Here is a 24,590-nt window from a genome sequence, read left to right as displayed (position 1 = left end):
GTTAGCTTCAGCGATGAAGCAAAAGGACCTTTCCAATCATTGCTGTGATCAGGGATTTGGACCTGGACATGGAGCCAGGACAGAGCGGAGTGTCTTTGTATTCCTGATCAGAGTTCCTCACAGGGACAGCATTCATTACCAATCCCTAATTACCCACGAGATGATGGCTGAGAAGGGGTAATAGACACTGGCCTTGTCACGGAAACAATCCGGGAATGAATAAAAACACTGGGCCCAGGCCTGGTCCAATCCGGCCACACTGAACAAATGACACAGATAATTCCTTGTTATTTCTCTATCGATGGACTTTCCTCTCCCCTCTCCACCCAACACCCCTCCCCACACCAACCGCGCCCCCCCCAAACCCCCACCCCCCCTCTCCCCCCAAGAAGTTGTGTTTCTTCCTTCGATCAAATATTTACAAAGAAACCCATGAATGGGTGTTCAGACAGGAGTTGGTCCAAATCCAGGAACCTCTATCGTGTTGCTGTGGATCTCAATCTTTTATTTTCTCGGACCTCCTCTGCACGCCTGTCCTGGAATAAAATAACCAGCTATTAGAGAGTTAATGAACATCTGGCATCCATGGTTAGATACAGAGTAAACTCCCTCTACACTGTCCCCCCATCAAACACTCCCAGGACAGGTACAGCACGGGGTTAGATACAGAGTAAACTCCCTCTACACTGTCCCCCCATCAAACACTCCCAGGACAGGTACAGCACAGGGTTAGATACAGAGTAAAGCTCCCTCTACACTGTCCCCCATCAAACACTCCCAGGACAGGGACAGCACGGGGTTAGATACAGAGTAAAGCTCCTTCTACACTGTCCCCCATCAAACACTCCCAGGGCAGGTACAGCACGGGGTTAGATACAGAGTAAAGCTCCCTCTACACTGTCCCCCATCAAACACTCCCAGGACAGGTACAGCACGGGGTTAGATACAGAGTAAAGCTCCCTCTACACTGTCCCCCATCAAACACTCCCAGGACAGATACAGCACGGGGTTAGATACAGAGTAAAGCTCCCTCTACACTGTCCCCCATCAAACACTCCCAGGACAGATACAGCACGGGGTTAGATACAGAGTAAAGCTCCCTCTACACTGTCCCCCATCAAACACTCCCAGGACAGGGACAGCACAGGGTTAGATACAGAGTAAAGCTCCCTCTACACTGTCCCCCATCAAACACTCCCAGGACAGATACAGCACGGGGTTAGATACAGAGTAAAGCTCCCTCTACACTGTCCCTGTCAAACTAACATCGGTTGTTGGGAAAATTCTTGACTCTATTATCAAGAACTTTATAGCAGAGCATTTAGAAAGCAGTGGCAGGATCAGACAGAATCAGTATGGATATCTGAAAGGAAATCATGCTCGACAAATCTGTTGGAATTCTTTGAAGATACAACTAGTACAGTTGACAAGGGGGAACCAGTTGATGTGGTATATTTGGACTTTCAGAAAGTGTTTGACAAAGAGATTATCATGCAAGATTAAAGCACATGCGATTGGGGGAAGTGTATTGAGATGGATAGAAAACTGGTTGGCAGAGAGGAAACAAGGAGTACGAATTAAAGGGTGCTTTTCAAATTGGCCGGCAGTAACTAGTGGGGGTGCCACAGGGATCGGTGCTGGGACCCAGCTATTCACAATATATATTAATAATTTGGATGAGGGAACAAAATGTTTGCAGATAATACCAAGTTGGGTGGGAGGGTGAATGTGACAAGGACGCAGAAATCTGTCAGAATGATCTGGACAGGTTGGGTGAGTGGGATAATCAATGGCAGATACAGTATAATTTGAATAAATGTGAGCTTATTCACTTTGGAAGGAAAATCAAGAAAGCAGATTACTACCTGAATGGCTGTAAATTGGGAGAGGGGAGTGTGCAGAGGGATCTGGGTGTCCTTGTGCACCAGTCATTGAAGGTAAGCATGCAGGGGGCAGCAGGTGGTAAAGAAGGTAAATGGTACGTTGACCTTCATTGTGAGAGGTTTCGAGTCCAGGAGCAGGGATGTGTTGTTGAAATTATACAGGGGCCTTGGTGAGGCCACACCTAGAGTATTGTGTGCAGTTTTGGTCTCCTTTCTTTTGCTCTTGAGAGAGTGCAGTGAAGGTTTACCAAGCTGATTCCGGGGATGGTGGGACTGATGAATGAGGAAAGATTGACCAGGTTAGGATTGTTTTTGCTGGAGCTCAGATAAGGGGAATGAGGGGGGGATTCTCAGAGATTTATAAAATTCTAACAGGACCAGACGGGGTAGATGCAGGGAGGAGATTCCCGATGGTGGGGGAGTCCAGAACCAGGGGGTCACAGTCTGAGGATTCAGGGTAGATCATTTAGGACGGAGATGAGGAGACATTTCTTCACCCAGAGAGTGGTGAGCCTGTGGAATTCATTCCCACAGGAGGTAGTTGGTGCCAAAACATTGAATATATTCAAGAGGCGGCTGGATAGAGCACTTGGGGCGAATGGGATCAAAGGTTATGGGAGAAAGAGGATTAGGCTATTGAATTGGATGATCAGCCGTGATCATAACGAATTGCAGAGCAGGCTCGAAGGGCTGAATGGCCTCCTGCTCCTATCTTCTATGTTTCTATTTAACACTCCCAGGACAGGTACAGCACAGGGTTAGATACAAAGTAAAGCTCCCTCTACACTGTCCTCATCAAACACTCTCAGGACAGGTACAGCTCGGGTTAGATACAGAGTAAAGCTCCCTCTACACTGTCCCCCCATCAAACACTCCCAGGACAGGTACAGCACGGGGTTAGATACAGAGTAAAGCTCCCTCTACACTGTCTCCCCATCAAACACTCCCATTACAGGTACAGCACATATTAAATCTCAGTACCTCACCCTCATCACAGCCGTCAGTTTACTACCCAGGGCTAAAAGGTTTCACCAAAAGTAATTGGCCAGCAGGATCAAGGAAAACCCCAAAGCTTTTTGAGCAAGAGGGTAGCCAGGGAGAGGGTTTGGCTCACTCAAGGACAGCAGAGGGAAGCTATGCATGGAGCCAGAGGAAATGGATGAGGTATTAAAGCTCACTGTTCTCTGGAGCTGTGATTTCGACGAGTGGCTGCCTTTTGGTGAGTGTGCTGCATTGTAATTACTATATTTTGACTTAATTCTAGTTCGAGAGGGTTTTTTGATTATTTTGGCGCTCCGTAGCGGGAGATAGGCGCGGGGGCTGCTGGGAAGGGAGAGCGGGAGTATAAAAAGAAGGCCAAGGTAGATAGCGGGCAGCGGAGTGAGGCGGGAAGCAGAGTGAGAGGTAAAAGGGCTTAAGCTCACTGGGCTTGGGCGAGAGTAGGCTCGGTAAGAGGAATTAGTAGGACAACTTAATAGGGGGCAAACATAATGGCAGGGTCTAGGGTTACACGTGTTCACTGTGTTCGTTGTCATATGTGGACATTTCTGGAGACAGCACATCTCCCGAAAGCCCACATATGCGGGAAATGTCTAGAGGTGCAGAGATTAAGGGCCCGGGTGAGGCAGCTGGAACTGAGGCTGGAGGATATGCTTTTAGTTAGGGAAAATGAGGAAATAATGGATAGGGACAGTAACACTGAGCAGATACCAGGACCTGGGAGGAGAGACGGATGGGTCACAGTTAGGAAGAGCAAAAAGAAAAGGAGTCGTGGCACTAGGACCGCCCCAGAGGAATTACCCCGGAATATCAAGGGTGGGGTGACAGCTGGGGTAGAGAAGGCAAGGGAGGGAGATCAGAATACCTCGGAGGAAGGGAAGAGTGTAGGGTGTGAGATAGTGGTGGGGGATGGGAGAGTCAAAGGGATTGACAGGCGGTTCTGTGGGCAAAAGCGGGACTCTAGGATGGTAGTCTGCCTCCCTGGGGCAGGGGTACAGGATGTTTCAGAAAGGGTAGAGGGAATTTTGAAGGGTGGAGGGACCAAGTCTGATGTGATAGTGCACATAGGAGAGAAGGATGTAGGAACAAAGTGCAGGGGGGACATACGTAGGCAGTTCAGGGAGTTGGGGGCTAAGCTGAAATGTAGGGCCTCCAGGGTGGCGATCTCTGGGCTGCTGCCGGTGCCTGGGGCTAGCAGGGCTAGAAATAATGAGATACTCCAACTCAATGCGTGGTTGAAGGATTGGTGTAGGGCAGAGGGTTTTAGATTCGTAGACCATTGGGAAGTCTTTATGAAAGAGGGGCAAATATATAAGAGGGATGGGGTACAGTTAACTGGGAAGGGTGTGAATATCTTAGCTGGAAGGTTAGCTGGAGTGTTTCGGCAGTGTTTAAACTAATATGGAGGGGGAGTGGGGATGTGGACGGAACTGGGATTGGGGATAGGGTAAGCCCGGAGGGTAGGAAGAAGGATCGGATTGTTTCTGAGTGTCTTCGGTGCACGTGTTTCAATGCTAGGAGTGTGACTGGCAAAACAGATGAACTGAAGGCAATAATGTTCGAAAGGAAGTTGGAAGTGGTGGCGGTGACAGAGACTTGGTTAAAGGAAGGGCAGGACTGGCAGTTGAATGTTCCCGGGTATAAGTGCTTCAGGCGTGATAGGGGTGGGTCGCAGAGAGGTGGGGGAGTGGCGTTGTTAGTTAAGGATTGCATCATAGCAGTGCAGAGGGAGGGAGGAATAGAGGATATAGGAATCGAGTCGCTATGGGTGGAGTTGAGGAATAGGAAGGGAGATGTTACTATGTTGGGTGTGTACTACAGACCGCCCAACAGCCCGAGGGCTGTGGAAGAAGGGATAAGCAGGGACATTCTAGATAAGTGCAGGAAGAATAGGGTGGTGGTAGTGGGAGATTTTAATCTCCCCGGGGTAGATTGGAAGGTGCCGAGATCAGAGGGTGCTGACAGGGAGGAATTTGTACAGTGTGTAATGGAAGGATCCCTGGAGCAGTATGTGGATAGCCCGACCAGGGAGGGGGCTATACTGGACTTGGTTCTGGGGAATGAGCCTGGGCAGGTGGTTGACGTTGAAGTAGGAGAGCAGGTGGCTAACAGTGACCACAACTCTGTCTGGTTTAAGATATTAATGGATAAAGATGAAGCCTGTCCTAAGGGGAGGGTGTTAAACTGGGGGAGGGCTAGATACAACCGGATTAGGCAGGATCTTAAAGATACGGACTGGGGTAAGCTGCTTGATGGCAGGTCGACGCTGGGTATGTGGGAGTCTCTCAAGGGAAAACTAAAATCTTTGCAGGAAAGGCACGTGCCGGTCAAGAGGAAGGATGGGAAGGGTAGGATTAGAGAGCCGTGGGTAACTAGGGATATTGAGGACCTGGTCAGGAGGAAGAGGGAGGCGTACATTAGATCTAGGCATTTGAGGACAGAGATAGCGTTAGAAGAATACAGAGAATGTAGGAGAGAACTTAAAAGGGGCATCAGAAAGGCAAAAAGGGGCCATGAAATGGCTTTGGCGGGTAGGATTAAAGAAAATCCTAAGGCATTTTACTCCTATGTTAGAAATAAAAGGATGGTTAGAGGGAAGATTGGTCCTCTCAGGGACAGAGGAGGGGAACTATGCTTGGAGCCTGGGGGAATGGGGGAGATCCTGAATGAATACTTTGCGTCGGTATTCACGCAGGAGAGGGGCCTGATGTCTGGTGCTGTGCTTGAGGAGTTTGAGGATCCGTTGAGGGATATAGTCATCACGAGGGAAGAGGTGTTGGGACTTTTAGACAGTATAAAGACGGATAAATCTCCAGGGCCTGATGGCATCTATCCCAGGCTGTTAAGGGAGGTGAGGGATGAAATTGCTGGGCCTCTGACGCAAATCTTTGTCTCTTCTTTGGACACAGGTGAGGTCCCAGAGGATTGGCGCATTGCAAATGTAGTACCGTTGTTTAAGAAGGGTCAGAGGGATAACCCAGGGAATTATAGGCCGGTGAGCTTGACTTCAGTTATAGGCAAGCTAATGGAGAGGATCCTCAAGGATAGGATGTATGAACATCTGGAGCGCTGCAATCTGATCAGGGATACGCAGCATGGCTTCGTTACAGGGAGGTCATGCCTTACGAATCTAGTGGAATTTTTTGAAGAGGTGACAAAAACGGTTGACGAAGGACAAGCCGTTGATGTTGTCTATATGGATTTCAGTAAGGCGTTTGACAAGGTCCCTCATGGTAGGCTGATAGAAAAGGTGAAGGCTCATGGGATACAAGGCCAGGTATGTAGATGGGTGGAGAACTGGCTTGGGAGGAGGAGACAGCGAGTAGTAGTGGAAGGCTCCTTTTCCAATTGGAGGCCTGTCACCAGTGGTGTGCCGCAGGGCTCGGTACTTGGACCTCTTCTATTTGTGGTATATATTAATGACTTGGAAGAGGGGGTAGGTGGTGTGATCAGCAAATTTGCTGATGACACCAAGATGGTTGGATTGGCGGGTACTGAGGAGCAGTGCCTGGCAATGCAACAAGACATAGACAGGCTGGTAGATTGGGCAGATAGATGGCAAATGGAATTTAATCCGGAGAAATGCGAGGTGATGCACTTTGGCCGGAATAATGTGGAGGGGAGTTATACGATAAAAGGTAGAACTATCCGGAGTATAGATACGCAGAGAGACCTGGGGGTGCAAGTGCATAAGTCCCTGAAGGTGTCGGTACAGGTGCAGAATGTGATGAGGAAAGCGTATGGTATGTTAGCCTTCATAGGAAGAGGTATAGAATATAAGAGTAGGAGTCTGATGTTGCAGTTGTATAGAACATTGGTTAGGCCTCACTTGGAGTACTGCGTCCAGTTCTGGTCGCCGTACTACCGGAAGGATGTAGAGATCCTGGAGAGAGTGCAGAGGAGATTTACCAGGATGCTGCCTGGTATGGAAGGGCTGTCTTACGAGGAAAGATTGGATGAACTTGGGCTGTTTTCCCTTGAGAGACGTCGGCTGAGGGGGGATCTAATAGAGGTTTATAAGATTATGAAGGGGATAGATAGAGTAAAAGGTGGTAAGCTTTTTCCGCTACAAGAAATGGATAGAACGAGGGGTCACGGGCTTAGGGTGAGGGGGGCTAGGTATAAGACAAATATTAGAGGGCAGTTTTTCACGCAAAGGGTAGTGGGGGTGTGGAATGCACTGCCGAGTAAGGTGGTGGAAGCAGGCACGCTAGGGTTGTTTAAGAGTCACTTAGAAAGCCATATGAGCGGGCTACATATAGGGGGATATAGTAGGCCTTACTGAACATTGTAGGCTTGGGAATACGTTTTGCCTCAGGAATGTTAGTCTTTGCCTGTTTAATAATGAATTTTTTTGTCTCCACAGGCATTTAAGTCCAGCAAGGGGCATGCAGGCGGCAGGTTGTAGTGGGCTGCTCTTGGATGTTGCTTCGGGAGTTGCCTATTGCTTCATGTCGTCAGTGTGCTTAAACTGGACCATCTCGAGGGCAACATGACAGCTCAGAGACTATCTCTGTTGCTGTGCGGACACATGGATTTGGGCCTGTGTCTGTGGGAGTTTGCACGTTCTCCCCGTGGTTGCGTGGGTTTCCTCCGGGTGCTCCGGTTTCCTCCCACATCCCCCAAAGATGTGCTTTTAGGCTGATTGATTGGGTACTAAAATTGTCCCTAAATTGGACCTCCCTGATCCTCGCACGTTAGGCGTAGACTAAAATCATGAATAGGTCACTGAGATAGTAGGACGGCGGTGCGGGCTCGTTGGGCCGAAGGGCCTGTTTCCCGTGCTGTGTTGTTCTTTGTTCTTTGTTCTTTGTTCTAAACGATTACTTTGCATCAGTATTCACCAAAGAGAAGGATTTGGTGAATGATGAGTCTGGGAAAGGGTGTGTAGATAGTTTGAGTCATGTTGAGATCAGAAAGGAGGAGGTGTTGGGGTTCTTGACAAACATAGACAAGTTCCCAGGGCCTGATGGAATATACTGCAAAGAACTGAGAAAGGTAAGGGAGGGAATTGCTGGGACCTTGAGAGAAATCTTTGTATCCTCACTGGCCACAAGGGAGGTCCCAGAGGATTGGAGAATAGCCAATGTTGTTCCTTTGTTTAGGAAGGGTAACAAGAATAATCCAGGTAATTACAGGCCGGTGAGCCTTACATCAGTGGTAAGGAAATTATTGGAGAGGATTCTTCGAGACAGGATTTATTCCCATTTGGAAATAAATGGACGTATTAGTGAGAGGCAACATAGTTTTGTGAAGGGGAGGTTGTGTCTCACAAACTCGATCGAGTTTTTGATGAAGTGATGAAGATGATTGATGAGGGTGGGGCAGTGGATGTTGTCTACATGGACTTCAGTAAGGCCTTTGACAAGGTCCCTGATGGCAGACTGGTGCAGAAGGTGAAGTCGCATGGGATCAGAGGTGAGCTGGCAAGGTGGATACAAAACTGGCTCGGTCAAAGAAGACAGAGGGTAGCAGTGGAAGGGTGTGTTTCTGAATGGAGGGCTGTGACAGGTGGCGTTCCTCAGGGATCAGTGCTGGGACCTTTGCTGTTTGTAATATATATAAATGATTTGGAGGAAAGTGTATCTAGATTGATTAGTAAGTTGCAGATGACACAAAGGTTGGTGGACTTGTGGATAGCGATGAGGACCATCAGAGGATACAGCAGGATATAGATCAGTTGGAGACTTGGGCAGAGAGATGGCAGATGGAGTTTAATCCGGACAAATGTGATGTAAGGCATTTTGGAAGGTCAAATGCAAATAGGAAATATACAGTAAATGGCAGAACCCTTAAGAGCATTGATAGGCAAAGGGATCTGGATATACAGATACACAGGTCACTGAAAGTGGCAATGCAGGTGGAGAAGGTAGTCAAGAAGGCACCCATACTAGGGGACACAGGTTTAAGGTGCAAAGGGCAAGGTTTAAAGGAGATGCATGAGGCAAGTCTTTTTTACACAGAGGGAGGTGGGTGCCTGGAAATCAGTGCTGGGGGAGGTAGTGGAAGCAGATACGATAGTGATCTTTAAGGGGCATCTTGATAAATACATGATGTGGAGATGCCAGCGCTGGACTGGGGTGGGCACTGTAAATAGTCTCACAACACTAGATTAAAGTCCAGCCGGTTTGTGCTACCAAATAAAGCTGCTTGACAAATACATGAATAGGATGGGAATAGAGGGATATGTTCCCCGAAAAGATAAGGGGTTTTAGTTCAGTGGGGCAGCATGGTTGGTGCAGGCTTGGAGGGCCGAAGGGCCTGTTCCTGTGCTGTAATTTTCTTTGCTCTTTAAACTATTTGCTAACACGTAATTTTATCTTTGCTTTTTTCTTACGTGGATCCTCATCAGATAGTGTCTGGAAGTCAGTCTGAACATTGTCGAACCTTCTCTTGCTCATGGCTGATGATCATTATCTAGATGAGACAAAGCTTTACCAACCCTTGCTGATCTCTCTCTGCTCCACTGACAATGCACTAGCTGCCCCCCCCCACCCCCCCCAGTCTCTTGCTGACACCCCTGAACGAACATGCTGAAACCTCCCGTCACCCTGAGATTCTCATCCGTAGCTCAGTGCTGTTCCAGAGGCAAATGGATCAATATCCCAAGGCCCCGTCACTGGCTCCGTTCACTGGGAGCGCTGTCTACAGTTCCAGTAACAATCCCAATTTGATCTTGGTCCAGTTTCCAGGCTGGATATTTGAATCAAATTCTGACTAATTCCCGACTGAATCCCCTCGTGGAGGGATAGTCAGTTGTTGAGGAATTACCTGGGGAAGCATCCAGAGATCTGGCGGTTAGGCGGATTGGCCATGGTAAACACATGGGGTTATGGGGATCGGGCAGAGAGGGTGGCTCTTTCAGAGAGTCAGTGCAGACTCGATGGGCTGAATGGCCTCTGTCTGCACTGGACGGATTCTTTGATTCGATGCAAGTTCTCAACCCTGATTCCAGGCAGAAATGGAACCAAAACATCTCACCTTCTCCTGCAGACGCTCCAACATCGCTGCCAGGTGGGCCTCACGGTTTTCTTTCTGGATCTCGTTCTTCTGTTCCAGTTTCTCTTTGGCCATCTTGATAAAGTTGTTGTTTTCCTCAATGGCTTTCTGGATCACCTCTCGTTCATGCTCCCTCTGTTCTGCCAGATGTTTCAGTAGTTCTGCCTCCTGGCACTAATACAGGAAAATTCACAGGCCATTCATTTACCACATCTTCCTTCACGTGACCTTTCCCCAGTTATTTAGTATAAACTCTCTCTACTGCCCGAGTTACACCACTTGCCAGAATGCTGTTCCCAGCATGGTTTGGGCTCGAAGTTACAGCCTCACTTTGCCCTGTTCTGGTGTTAGTGCCCCATGGATGGAATCCCATTCTCCCACAATAGACCTTGAGGCACACATTCAACGGTGGCACAGTGATTCGCACTTCTGCCTCACAGCACAGTAACAAGTCTCACAACACCAGGTTAAATTTTAACCCGCCTCACAAAGCCAGGGACCCAGGTTCGATTCCCGGCTTGGGTCACTGTCTGTGTGGAGTATGCGTGTTCTCCCCATGTCTGCGTGGGTTTCCTCTGGGTGGTCTGGTTTCCTCCCACAGTTCAAAACATGTGCTGGTTAGGTGCATTGGGTGTGCTAAATTCTCCCTGTGTGTACCCGAACAGGCGCCGGAGTGTGATGACTCAGGGATTTTCACGGTAACTTCATTGCAGTGTAAATGTAAGCCTTATTTGTGATTAATAAATAAATAAAAATCTCCCAAACCCTGTTTACCACTGGGCAATTAGCATGTGGTTCAGGTAATAATCCACGGTTATGACCTAGGAGGTTCTGCTTTTTAATTTAGCCCCCAGCTGCTCATTATAACTAAGTAAAAACTCTATTTGTGTCACTGGTACCTACGTGGACTCCAACACTGGGATCCTCCCCCTCCCGCGGCAAGGTCCTCTCGAGCCCGGATCAGATGTCCTGAACCCTGGGTAGGCAAGATGTGGAGTTGCCAGCGTTGGACTGGGACAAACACAGTTAGAAGTCCCACCACACCAGGTTAAAGTCTAACCAGTTTACTTGATAGAAAACTCACAAGGTTTCGGGGTCAGGACGAAGGGGCAAACCCCGAAAGCTTGTGAGTTTACTCGCAAATAAATTGGTTGGACTTTAACCTGGTGTGGTGGGACTTCTTACTGGGTGGGCAACACAGCTGCCTGGACTCTCCTTGCGACAGAGAACAGTGTCGTTTCCCCTCACTATACTATCTCCCATCACTGCAGTTTGACTAACTCCCCTCGCTGGAGTGGCTTCCTGCATTGCAGTGATATGGTCCGTTTGCCCATCCACACTGCAGCCCCCGGTGTCCTGATACCTTCCCAGGGCAGGGGTAGGGGGGTGCAGGGGGCTTCCAGTATTTTTGGTTAACCCTGGGCCATACCTTCCTTCTCTCTTCAGCTGCTTCCAGCTTTTTCTGGATCTCCTCCAGGGACGGATCCCGCTTCTTTGGGAAAGCAGCATGGAATTCTGGGATCCCCTCGAACGATGGTGGCTTCAGGATTACTTCAAACGACAGGCCGGATGCTCTCTTATTCAATTCCTTAACCTCCATGTCAGATATAAAGCACCAGTTCTGATCCACTGGGTCTGGAAAGGAAAAGACTCAGCTGGAGCATAAATTACACAAGAACAGGGGGGAGGCCAAGGCCGTTCAGCCCCTCTCTCGATGTTCCTACACAGGAACAGGAGGAGGCCATTCAGCCCCCTCTCAAGGCTACTACACCAGTTAGTTAGATCATGAGTGATCTTTCCCTCAACTTCATTTCCCCTTTTGACCGATTCCCTTGTCCAACAAAAATTTGTTGAACTCAATTACCAGTGACGCTGGCATTGTTCTGGGGACAGAGTCCCAGAGTTCCACTCCCTTAGAGACTTGACTCAAATTATCTAATTATTTCCAATTCTCTCGGAGAGGGAAAATGGTCCCGACGGTGGCCATTTTCAGCCTATGGTAAAGGGGGAACGACCACAGCCCACGCGACTCGCCTCATGCGTGACTTCACCAAGGTTTCACGCCCAAAAATGGGCGCAACTTGATGGTAAAAATTGGGCCCCCACATCTGCGTGGGTTTCCTCTGGGTGCTCCGGTTTCCTCCCATAGCCTAAAGATGTGTTGTTGGGAGGATTAGCCATGGTAAATGTATGGGGTTACAGAAGCAGGGCCTGGGGAGAGGGCCTGAGTAAGATTTGGTGCAGACTCGATGGGCCGAATGGCCTCTGCTGCACTGTAGGGGATTCATTGATTCTAATTTTTTCAGACCCCTTGATTGTGTCAACATAACTACACTCACATGCAGGAGGATGAAGCGACTGGGGCACGGTACGTGTAAAAACTCTTCCTTTCCAATAATAACTTGGTGTGTCCACGTTCCAAATGGGAATGTGTTGCAGTGTTTATGATGCTCTCCCCGTGGGGTTGCTCTTTCAATGCCACTGTTCATTCTGCGCTAACAAGGTGTCTGTCTGACTCCACGTTTTGTCCTGTCCTCACAGCATGGCCACCACCCCCACCCCCCCACCCCCACTCACCATCAAATTTATAGAGAGTTTTGTTCCGCGGCTCAGGGTTGAAGCAGGAACAGAACAGGTTGAAGAGAGGCAGTTCCCTCATCTTCTGTTTGTAAGCTGAAAGGAGAAGGAGGCAGCATAGTGAGAATGTAGCAGGGTCTGGGGTAATAGCACCTCTGCCTCGGTAACTGAAACACACAATCATTTAGTATCCTATTGTAAAAATCCGAATGATGTTCGGCTAACGTGCAACCAGGAGTTTGAGCAAAGGGACAGCGACCAATGCAGGATTAATGATTACTCTGTTACTACTCGAAGCTTTATTCTGTATGGGATCAGTGCTGGGCCTGAACTCTGCACAATTTAATCATTTTAAATCTCAGCCCACTGAGAGTTATGGAATATTCCTTTTCCAGCATTGAGTTACAGCAGCAATGAAATGGCAATCTCCATCAAGTATCCCTGTATCTGCCCTTGAATATTTACATTCTCTTTCTCTCTCTGGCTGGATAATCTGAAAGGTTTGGTTTAAATACTGGCACAGTGGCAGTGGTGGATTAGGGCGATACATACCGGACAGCGACATGGTAACTAGCAAAATCAGCGACAGTCACAGAGATCCACAGCTCACAATCAATACCTGGAGACAAAGAAAAGAGAAAATGAATATTAAGACAATGAACTTGTAGGAGAGCCACAAAGCACAACATTACACCGGAGAATATATCAGAGCAAATATGGGAGATCTGAGGAATATAGTGGGGAAATCTGGGAATCTAATGCAGAATTGGAGCTGTCCCATCACACTGGCACACGGACTGTCCAGAGAGTGAAAGCTCATATAGAGGAGCCCCAATCTCACTCCCAGACTGCAGTCAATATTTAGAACCATGAATATTAGCCTCTGTGTGGGATCAGAGTTGGGATTGTTCTCAATCCATATGGGATCAGTGTTGGGATTGTTCTGGATCTGTGTGGAATCAGTATTGGGATTGTTCTCGATCTGTGTGGGATCAGTATTGGAATTGTTCTGGATCTGTGTGGAATCAGTATTGGGATTGTTCTCGATCTGTGTGGAATCAGTATTGGAATTGTTCTCAATCTGTGTGGGATCAGTATTGGAATTGCTCTCGATCTGTGTAGGATCAGTGTTGGGATTGTTCTCGATCTGTGTGGAATCAGTATTGGGATTGTTCTCGATCTGAGTGGGATCAGTGTTGGGATTGTTCTCGATCAATGTGGGATCAGGGTTGGGATTGTTCTGGATCTGCATGGGATCAGCGTTGGGATTGTTCTGGATCTGTATGGAATCAGTATTGGGATTGTTGTCGATCAATGTGGGATCAGGGTTGGGATTATTCTGGATCTGTATGGAATCAGTGCTAGGATTGTTCTCGATCTGTTTGGAATCAATGTTGGGATTTTTCTTGATCCGTGTGGGATCAGTGTTCAGATTGTTTGCAATCTACATGGAATCAGTGTTGAGATTGTTGTGGATCTGTGTGGGATCAGGGTTGGGATTGTTCTCAATCAATGTGGAATCAGTGTTGGGATTGTTCTCAATCTGTGTGGGATCCGCATTGCGGTTATTCTGGATCAGTGTTGGGATTTTTCTTGATCCGTGTGGGATCAGAGTTGGGCTGGAGATTGTGTGGAACCAGATTCAGGCTTGCCCTGTGTTCTCCAGCTCTCTGCTGCCACAGTGTGGCCACATTTACCTCTCAGGAAGGACTGACTGTGATGAGGCTGAATGCTTTATTTGTTGTACAATATTTGCCCAGGGCGGGGTACAAAAATTGGGTGCAGGGCACATGGGGCCTTGTCCTGTTGTGGGACAAGCTGGAAACATGCTGGCCCATTCCTGGGTAGAATTTTCCATTGTAGATTAACATAATACAGCAGACACTTGGAGCACTGGACACTCTGGATGTTTGAGAGGGCAGTGAGGGACATGAGTGTTTGGGGGTGGAAGGGTCATCTCCCTGTATTCTAAACTCCATTCATACAGGTTCAACCTCTCCAACCTTGCCTCATAAGGTAAATCCCATTCTGGGTATCAGCTGGTGAACCTTCTCTGAATTGCTGCAAACGCATTTACATCTATCCTTCGGTAAACATAGAACATAGAACAGTACAGCACAGTACAGGCCCTTCGGCCCTCGATGTTGTGCCGATCTATGTCCAAACCCAAGATCAGTCTATCCCACTCCCTATCATTCTGGAGTGCTCCATGTGCCTATCCAATAACCGCTTGGAAGTTCCTAAAGTGTCCGACTCCACTATCACAGCAGGCAGTGCATTCCACACCCCAACCACTCTCTGAGTGAAGAATCTACCTCGGACATCCCTCCTATATCTCCCAGCATGAATCTTATAGTTATGCCCCCTAGTTGCCTAGTTGCATCATAATTACCCCTGCCCCAATTATAAACCTTGCCCTGCCGTGTGACCCTATCCCTCTCCATTGCAATAATGAAGGACACCGAATTGTGGTCACTATCTCCAACGTGCTCTCCACAAATAAATCTAACACTTGGCCTGGTTCATTACCCAGTACCAAGTCCAATGTGGCCCCACCTCTTGTCGGCTTATCCACATATTGTGTCAGGAAACCCTCCTGCACACACTGTACAAAAACTGCCCCATCTGAACTGTTCGAACTATAAAGGTTCCAATCAATATTTGGAAAGTTAAAGTCACCCATGATAACTACCCTGTGACCTCCACACCTATCCATAATCTGCTTTGCCATTTCCTCCTCCACATCTCTATTACTATTTGGGGGCCTATAGAAAACTCCTAACAACGTGACCGATCCTTTCCTATTTCTAACCCCAATAAGGAGACCAATACTGTATACAATTCTCCAGCTACGGTCTGACAATTATTCTGTACAACTGAAGCATAACCCTCATCTTTTCAATCCATTCCCCTCGCAATAAACAATAACATTCCATTTCTGAACAGAAGGTTTCCTTTTGTCAGTGAATCTAGAACTAGGAACCACTTTTTAAAAATAAGGGATCATTTATTTAAAACGGAGATGATTAGAATTTTTTTCACTGAGGACTTTGAGTTCTGAGACTCTCTTCCTCCATCAGTCGTGGAAACAGAATCTGAATATTGTAAAGATGGAGCGAGATAGATTCTAGATTAATGAGAGAGGGTGAAAGGTTATCGGGGGTGAAAGGTTATCGGGGGAGGCAGGAATGTGGGGTTGAGGTTACAATCAGATCAGCCATGGCCTTACTGAATGGGGGAGCAGGCTCGAGGGGCCGGGTGGCCTCCTCCTGCTCCTAATTCATATGTTTGTGTCAAAGCATGTTCATATACCTCCCTAATTACGTGCTGTTCCTGCACGTTAACTTCTCATGATCCATGTGTCAGTACACCCGGTTCCTTCTGCACTGATTTCTGTAATCCATTTAAATAGCAAACTGTTTTCCTGTTCTTCCTGCCAAAGTGGACACAACCTCACAGCTTCCCACACTTTAGCACCATCTCCTAAATCTTTAGCTCCCTCACTGAGCCTAGCTGTGTCCCTTTACAAGCTCCTTATGCCCTCTTTACAATTTACTATCCTACCCACCTTAGTGTTGTCAGCAAATCTATCAACTATAATTCAATCCCTTTATCCAAGTCATTGATGTATATTGTAAATCGTTGTGGCCCCAGTGCTGATCCCTCTGGCACACCACTAGTCACAGCCTGTCAACCCGATAAAGACTCATTTGTCCCTACTCTTTGCTCCCTGTTAACTAACCAATCCTTTATCCGTGCTAATATGTCACCGCCTACGCAGAGTGCTCTTATCTTCCTTAATAACTTTGATGTAGCACCTTATCGAATGCCCTTTGGAAATTGAAATCCAAATACATCCACAGCTTCCCCTTTATTCATCTTGCTTGTTACTCCCTCAAAAAAACTCGGATAAATTAATCAAACTCGATTTTCCTTTCACAAAATCACATTGACACCACATTGAGATTTTCTAAGTTCTCTGGTATAACTGTCTAAATAACCAATAACAGATCGCCCCATGAGAGATGTGAAGCTTATTGTCCTGTCATTTCCTGCTTTCTGCCTCCCTCCTTTCTTTAACAGAAGAATTACATTCACCATTTTCCAATCATTTGGAACCTTTCCAGAATTGAGTGAATTTTGGAAAATTAAGAGCAATGCACTGACTATCTCAGCGTCCTCTTCTGATTTCCACAGGAACTGGGAACAGCGACAGTTAGCGTTCCGGGTACAGGAATCATTAAAATCTAATAGACTTTTTTTAAAAAATCAAAGACGATGGAATCTTTTCCTTAATCTTAAGCAGACTGGAGTGCAAAATAGGCAAACAAAATCATAAGAAATAGGAGTAGTCCATTCGGCCCATCGAGCCTGCTCCAACATTCAGTGAGATCATGGTTGAGCTAACTCTGGCTTGAACTCCATTTTCCTGCATGATCCCTCTCCACTTCCAAATTGATCAAAGCTCTGTCTAACTCAGCCCTGAATGCATCCAATGACCCAGCACCCGCTGCTCACCCAAGAAGAGAATTCCAAAGAATAACATCCCTCTCAAAGGAAACATTCCTCCTTGTCTCAGTCTCCAATGGCAGACCCCTTATGTTAAAACCTGCTCTACACTCCCCGCCCCCGAGTTTTAGATTCCCTCAGGACGGGGGGAGTATCCTCTCGGCATCCGACCCGTCAACCCCCTTCCAGAATCTTAGACATTTTAATAAGATCCTTCTCATTCTTTTAAACTCCAGCAAGAATAGACCCAACTATTGTTCATACAACAATCCCTTCATCCCAGGAATCAGGCGAATGAACCTTCTTGGAACACTCTCCAATGCAAGTGGATTCCTCCTTAAATAAGGAAACTAAGACCGTGCACAGCACTCCAATCTCGGCAATGTCCTGCACAGTTGTAAGAAGACTTCCCTACTTTTACATCCGATTCCCTCTTGCAGTAAAGGCCAATATTCTATTTGCCTTCCTAATTTTTTGCTGTACCTGCATGCTAACATTCAGCGATTCATATACAAGGCCACCCAGATCCCTCTGCACTGCAGCATTCTGCAGTTTCTCCATGTAAATAATACTCCACTTATCTGTTCTCCTTGACAAAGCGGACTACCCCACATTTTCCCACATTATACTCCAACTGCCAACTTTTCCCCCATTCACTCAGCCTATCCATATACCTTTACAAATTCTTTGTATCCTCCTCACAACTTGCTTTCTTACTTGTCTTTGCATCATCAGTAAATTTGACCACAAAACACTCAATCCCTTCAGCCAAATTGTTAACATTGATGGTAAATATTTAAAGCCACTGGACGTTATGCTACGGTGACATAACGCACCGGAATGCAGCATTCAACTCTGGGCACCACGGCTGTGGTATATTAACCTCGGAGCCAGGTGTGTGCATGGGGGCAGTGGGGGTGAGTCGTGGTGAGGGGGTGCAGACTGATTCATCAGGTTAATAGTCACATTTCACCAAAAGGTTAATTTTGTGACAATGTCTCTGCTTCATCAGCAAGAATAGGATCAGGTGATTCAAAAGAGGGCAGGTCAGGGCCTTTCATGGCCCGGTGTGGACTCGATGGGCTGAAGGGCCTCTTGTGCACTGTAGTATTCTGTGCTCCTGTGAATAAGGCCTCTCACTACACAGCGAGGGCCTAAAAACTCTTTGAGTTGTATGTTTGACATGAAGTGATGATTGTCCAACCAGGGGCATACACGCGATGGGTCGTACTGGGGCTGCTCTTGGTTGTTCGAGATTGGCCTACTGCTTCATGTCGTTAGTGTGTGCCTAAACTGGACCAGATACTGGGCAAGACGACAGCTCAGTGACTATCGCTGATTGCTGTGCAGACACATGGATTTGGGTCGGTGTCTGTGGGAGTTTGCGCATTCTCCCCGTGCTTGCGTGGGTTTTCTCCGGGTGCTCCGGTTTCCTCCCACACCCCAAAGATGTGCTGTTAGGCTGATTGGAAGTAATAAATTGTCCCTAAATTAGTTTTCCCTCAATGTGGATGGCCATAAAACATTAGATAAGGGTCATGGGTGGAAGGGGGGACTGGTGGTGTTAAAATGGCGGCGTTCGCTCGTTGGGCCGAAGGGCCTGTTTCCCGGGCTGTTTTTGTTCTTTGTTCTTTGTAAAGTAAACCTGTAGCAGTACCTGTGGACAGGCCCTCAGAGTACTGCATACTGCAGTGAAAGAAGCTATAGTTAATTTCTTATCGAATGTACCTTTATAAGAAAGTAGATTTTTGGAAATGGAAACGTGCGCATCCCTGACATTGGCTGGCTGCTGGTGACCCAGTGCAGCTACTAGTCATCCAGCCCTCTGAGACCTCTGGAACTGAATTATTCCAACACTCCCCTGAGCAGAATCCTCATCTTCCTCCTCGTCTAAAGCTCTGTATTCAGCACCCTGCGAAGAACACTGCTCCGTCATTCAATGAGATCATGGTTGAGTTAACTCTGGCCTGAACTCCATTTTCCTGCATGCCCCCCCATAAACCTCGACTTCCAAATCGAACAAAGCCCTGTCTAACTCAGCCCTGAATGCATCCAATGACCCAGCACCCGCTGCTCACCCAAGAAGAGAATTCCAAAGATTAACATCCCTCTCAGAGAAAACATCCCTCCTTGTCTCAGTCTCCAATGGCAAACTGCCCCAACACATGACAGAGCTTCAGTTGCTCACCGCCACTTTGGTAAAGGCAATGAGGGAGGGGCAATACACTGTGACCCAGACAGAGAGGCTCACATTCTGCAACTGGAAGAAAAGAGAATTCTCCTCTACAGCACAGGCTGTGGCTGATCAATGGATTGTTCCTTCCCTTCATTTGTACAGATTTTTAATCTGTCTGCCCTGTGTCCTCTCTGCAGTATTCCCCCAGGGCACCAATACAAAAGAAACTCACAAATCATAGGATCATACAGTGCAGAAGAGGCCCTTCGGCCCATCGAGTCCACACCAACACATTAGAAACACCTGAGCTCCCACCTAATCCCATCTGCCAGCACTTGGCCCATAGCCCTGACTGTTACGATGTGCCAAGGGCCCATCCAGGTACATTTTAAAGGATGAGAGGCATCCTGCCCCCACCACCCTCCCAGGGAACGCATTCCAAACCATCACCACTCTCTGGGAAAGAAAGCTTTTCCTTACAACCCCCCCTAAACCTCTTGCCCCTCACTTTGAACCTACGTCCCCTCCTGACTGACCCTTCAGCTAAGGGAAACAGCTGCTCCCTATCCGCCCTGTCCGTGCCCCCCTCATAATCTTGAACACCTCGATCAGGTCACCCCTCAGTCTTCTCTGCTCCAGAAAAACAACCCAAGCCGACCCAACCTTTCTGCATAATTTAAATATTCCACCCCAGGCAGCATCCTGGTGGATCTCCTCTGCATTCCCTTTGGAATCAAATCCCTCAGCACAGTGTTAACTCAGGAACATTGAAAAAACTTTGGGGGGGGGGGCGTGCTGTGGGGTCAGAAAGGAAGCCTTTGGAAGTGTGAATATTGCGGGGAGCTGACAGGGTGAACACAATCTCCATTCCCCATCTCTAGGGAATAGAACTCATGAAGAAAAATGTTCAGCAGCTTCTCAAATCTATTCAGACCGAACAAGATCTCAGCAAAGCTCACTCCATTTTCTGATGATCATCCCATTCATCACAGCGTACCGGAGACACAACCAAGAACAAAGAACAAAATCAGCCCGGGAAACAGGCCCTTCGGCCCAACGAGCCCGCGCCGCCATTCCAACACCGCCAGTCCCCCCCTCCACCCATGACCCTCATCCAATGTTTTATGGCCATCCACATTAACTTAGGGACAATTTATTCCTGCCAATCAGCCTAACAGCACATCTTTGGGGTGTGGGAGGAAACCGGAGCACCCGGAGAAAACCCACACAAGCACGGGGAGAATGCGCAAACTCCCACAGACACCGGCCCAAATCCATGTGTCTGCACAGCAATCAGCGATAGTCACTGAGCTGTTGTCTTGCCCAGTATCTGGTCCAGTTTAAGCACATACTAACGACATGAAGCACTAGGCCAATCTCGAACAACCAAGAGCAGCCCCAGTACGACCCATCGCGTGTATGCCCCTCGTTGGACACAAGGCGGACTGACTTAAAACCTGTGAATGAAAAGAAAGAAAAACATTATTTTTGTACCATATCCATTTACCTTACCAGGGACTCCCAATGCTAATGACCCTTATTTAAACCATCTCCTGTATCCACCCATCTTCAGCCCACTCATGTGCCTGTCTAAGTTACTCTTAAATGACTCTAGCGTGTTTGCCTCCACCACCTTACTTGGCAGAGCATTCCATACCCCCACTACTCTCTGTGTGAAAAACCTCCCTCTCATATCTGTGTTGTACCTCTTCCCCCTCACCTTAAGCCCATGGCTCCTCGTCCCATGTGCCTCTATCATAGGAAATAGCTTACCTCTGTTTACTCTATCTATACCCTTCATAATCTTATATACCTCTATTAGATGCCCCCTCAGTCGCTGTCTTTCAAGGGAAAAGAGCCCCAATTTCTTCAATCTTTCCTCATAACCCAGTCCTTCCATACCAGGCAACATCCTGGTAAACCTCCTCTGCACTCTCTCCAGAGTCTCCACGTCCTTCCTGTAGTAAGGCGACCAGAACTGGACGCAGTACTCTAAATGCGGCCTAACCAACGTTCTGTACAACTGCAACATTAGACTCCAGCTCTTATACTCTATACCCCTTCCTATAAAGGCTAACATACCATAGGCTTTCTTCACCACACTCTCCACTTGCACTGCCACCTTCAAAGACTTGTGCACTTGCACCCCCAGGTCTCGCTGCGATTCTATACTCCTTACGGGCTTACCCTTTATCATATAACTCCCCCCTACATTATTTCAAGATAAAGGGGGGGCGGTTCAGAACGGAGTTGAGGAGGAACTTCTTCACTCAAAGGGTGGTGAATCTCTGGAATTCTCTGCCCGTTGAAGTGGTGGAGGCTGCCTCGCTAAATATTTTTAAGAAGCGGGTTGATGGGTTTTTGATAAGAGAGGGGATTAAGGGTTATGGGGAGAGGGCGGGAAAGTGGAACTGAGCCACGACAGATCAGCCATGATCTTATTGAATGGCGGGGCAGGCTCGAAGGGCCAGATGGCCTACTCCTGCTCCTATTTCTTATGTTCTTATGTTCTTATTTCGGCCAAAATGCATCACGTCACATTTATCCGGATTAAACTCCATTTGCCGTGTATCTGCCCAATATACCAGCCTATCAATATCCCGCTGTATTGCCAGACACTGCTCCTCACTGCCCACCAATCCAACCATCTTGGTGTCATCAGCAAATTTGCTGATCACACCACTTACTCCCTCTTCCAAGCTGAAACAGAGATGGGGAGATTGCGGCGTAGCGGTATCGCCACATTGAGACTTATAAAATTCTAACAGGGATAGACAGGGTAGATGCAGGGAGGCTGTCCAGAATCAGGGGTCACAGTCTGAGGATTCAGGGTAGACCATTTAGGAGGTGAGGAGACATTTCCCAGAGAGTGGAATCCATTCCCACAGGAAGTAGGTGAAGCCAAAACGTTGAATATATTCAAGAGGCAGCTGGATATAGCACTTGGGGCAAATGAATCAAAGATTATGGGGAGAAAGCAGGATAAGGCTATTAAGTTGGATGATCAGCCATGATTGTGATGAATGGCAGAGCAGGCTCGAAGGGCCAAATGACCTCCCTCTGCTCCTATCTCCTATGTTTCTATGTTACAGGGTTAGTGATCCAGGGTAATGCTCCAGAGACTTAATAATCCGACCATGGCCTTTATAATCAACTCGTCAAATCTCCAGTTGAAAACTAGTCCCAGTAATGGAGCACACAAAACTCAATAAAAACCCATTTGGTTTGCTGATGTCCCTTTAGGGAAGGAGATCTGTACTTTACCCGGTCTGGCCTACATGTGACTCTAGATCCACAGCATAAATACCCTCTGAAATGGCTGAGCAAGCCACTCAGTTCAAGGGCGAGTGGGGATGAGCAACAAGTGCTGGTCTAGCCACGGAATAAAACAGTGGAATCAGTGAACTGGGTGGGGCACTCAGTCAGCATTTCAGGCACTTCCTCCAGGCAAGAATTCTGAGGCAACAATCCCCAATCTCCACAACAGACAGCTGAAGGATACACACCCAGTCCCAGAAATAAACTAACACATTTACCGATGGATCAGGGAAATAAATCCACCAATCCTGTGTCAGGTTTCACAGAGGGTTAAATAATTGAAAAGCAACTGGTGTCGTATTGCAATTCAGATTTAGTGTAGATCGGTCAGTTGTGTATTTAATCTAACGGAATTTGTGATACCAAATGGGACAGTGTAAAGGGAGCTTTACTCTGTATCTAACCCCGTGCTGTACCTGTCCTGGGAGTGTTTGATGGGGGGACAGTGTAGAGGGAGCTTTACTCTGTATCTAACCCCGTGCTGTACCTGTCCTGGGAGTGTTTGATGGGGGGACAGTGTAGAGGGAGCTTTACTCTGTATCTCACCCCGTGCTGTACCTGTCCTGGGAGTGTTTGATGGGGACAGTGTAGAGGGAGCTTTACTCTGTATCTCACCCCGTGCTGTACCTGTCCTGGGAGTGTTTGATGGGGGACAGTGTAGAGGGAGCTTTACTCTGTATCTAACCCCGTGCTGTACCTGTCCTGGGAGTGTTTGATGGGGACAGTGTAGAGGGAGCTTTACTCTGTATCTAACCCCGTGCTGTACCTGTCCTGGGAGTGTTTGATGGGGGACAGTGTAGAGGGAGCTTTACTCTGTATCTAACCCCGTGCTGTACCTGTCCTGGGAGTGTTTGATGGGGGGACAGTGTAGAGGGAGCTTTACTCTGTATCTAACCCCGTGCTGTATCTGTCCTGGGAGTGTTTGATGGGGGAACAGTGTAGAGGGAGCTTTACTCTGTATCTTACCCTGTTCTGTGAATGGACAGGGGGAAGATTATTACCGTTTTAGAGGAATGAAAATTGATAATTGGCTGGATTCACATTCGAGAGCTGAGAAGAAGCTTGTTTCTGTAGCTTCCCGCAGACAATAACCCTCTCTCTGTGATTCACACCGTCTGTATATTCACCAACAGGTCTGTGAGTTTCGATCAAAATGAATCAAGGGAGTTTGATATGGGAGCCCATCCTTGCAGTTCAGGCATCAACAAACCAGAACAGACCAGTTTCCCTGTGCTGATGATTCAGCAGAATGAGCTGAATATGGCATTGTACAGTCTCCATGAAACAGAGATTTACAGAGCTCTGCTATCTCAGGACTGAGGCAGGGCTCCACTATTCAATCAGAGGTTAGGGAGCACGGGGATTAACACAAGGCAGGAACGGACAAAAATTACATTTTAAAAATTGCCTCAAGAATATGTCAGACACAGAACCTCCCCAGACAGACACACACACTCCACTGGCAGAGATGTACGCAGCCAGACATAGACAGACACACATACAGGCACTGGGACCCATTCTCCAACCAGTCTTATTGGTCTCCAATCCCACTGAGACAATCTTCTTTTTCAAAAATTAAATTAAACGTCCATCTTTATTCAAAACATTGTATTTCAGCCTCCACAAGCAGGCAATAATAATTAAAACCTACACCAGAATGTCTGTCTGAGCAACACAGCTCCTAACACATAATTAACGCTCACCAAATACAATTCAACCCATTATATTTCATACAAAATCTCAATGGATTGTCAGGTTTATTCATGTATTGACTCCCAGATTATAATTCCAACCATTTTCCTTGCTCAATGCATCCTCCCACTGCACTGAAAAACACACCTCATCCTTGAATACTCGACAATGTAAGATCAATCTGCATCAAAGCACAGCCAGACAATCCACATTAGATTTATTTAAAATAAGGCAGAATAATGCAGTTATTGCTAAATGTGACGATATATCCAGATTTCAGGCAACACTGCAATTACTGGAATGACAGAAGCGGTCCACATCTGACGGCAGAATTGCCTAATGCTGCTAATAATCTGCTGCCTTTTGTCCTGTCTGTACTTACCCACAGCCCTCAGATTGTGAAGGAGCAGAGGGAGAGTCTCTCCTGTCCAAATCAG

The 24,590-nt window shown here is 47.4% G+C and overlaps 1 protein-coding gene across 2 annotated transcripts; it reads right to left on the bottom strand.

Moving 5' to 3' along the window:
• Window positions 1-409: 409 nt before the first annotated feature.
• On the bottom strand, window positions 410-24,590 carry LOC145351214 (stathmin-4-like). Of its 2 annotated transcripts, none has more exons than XM_080200919.1 (6): window positions 24,536-24,590; window positions 13,011-13,077; window positions 12,459-12,554; window positions 11,311-11,516; window positions 9,864-10,055; window positions 410-536 (listed from the first exon to the last, which is right to left on the bottom strand). In XM_080200919.1, exons 2-6 carry the CDS (start codon window positions 13,021-13,023, stop codon window positions 477-479), a joined length of 567 nt encoding a protein of 188 aa, XP_080057045.1. In that variant the 5' UTR covers window positions 13,024-13,077; window positions 24,536-24,590; the 3' UTR covers window positions 410-476. The 2 variants fall into 2 exon arrangements, with proteins under 2 accessions (XP_080057045.1, XP_080057046.1); XM_080200920.1 differs by having other exon boundaries at window positions 446-531.

Source organism: Carcharhinus amblyrhynchos, chromosome 12, assembly GCF_965287045.1.
Source record: "Carcharhinus amblyrhynchos chromosome 12, sCarAmb.v2.hapA, whole genome shotgun sequence".
Classification (NCBI taxonomy): domain Eukaryota; kingdom Metazoa; phylum Chordata; class Chondrichthyes; order Carcharhiniformes; family Carcharhinidae; genus Carcharhinus; species Carcharhinus amblyrhynchos.
This window is presented reverse-complemented; position numbering and strand designations above follow the sequence as displayed.

Coding starts and splice junctions, on each gene's coding strand:
- LOC145351214 (XM_080200919.1), bottom strand. Junction 11,517..12,458: donor AACTCTCTATAAATTTGATG/GTGAGTGGGGGT, acceptor TTTCCTTTCCAG/ACCCAGTGGATCAGAACTGG. Junction 537..9,863: donor TGGAGCGTCTGCAGGAGAAG/GTGAGATGTTTT, acceptor ATTTTATTCCAG/GACAGGCGTGCAGAGGAGGT.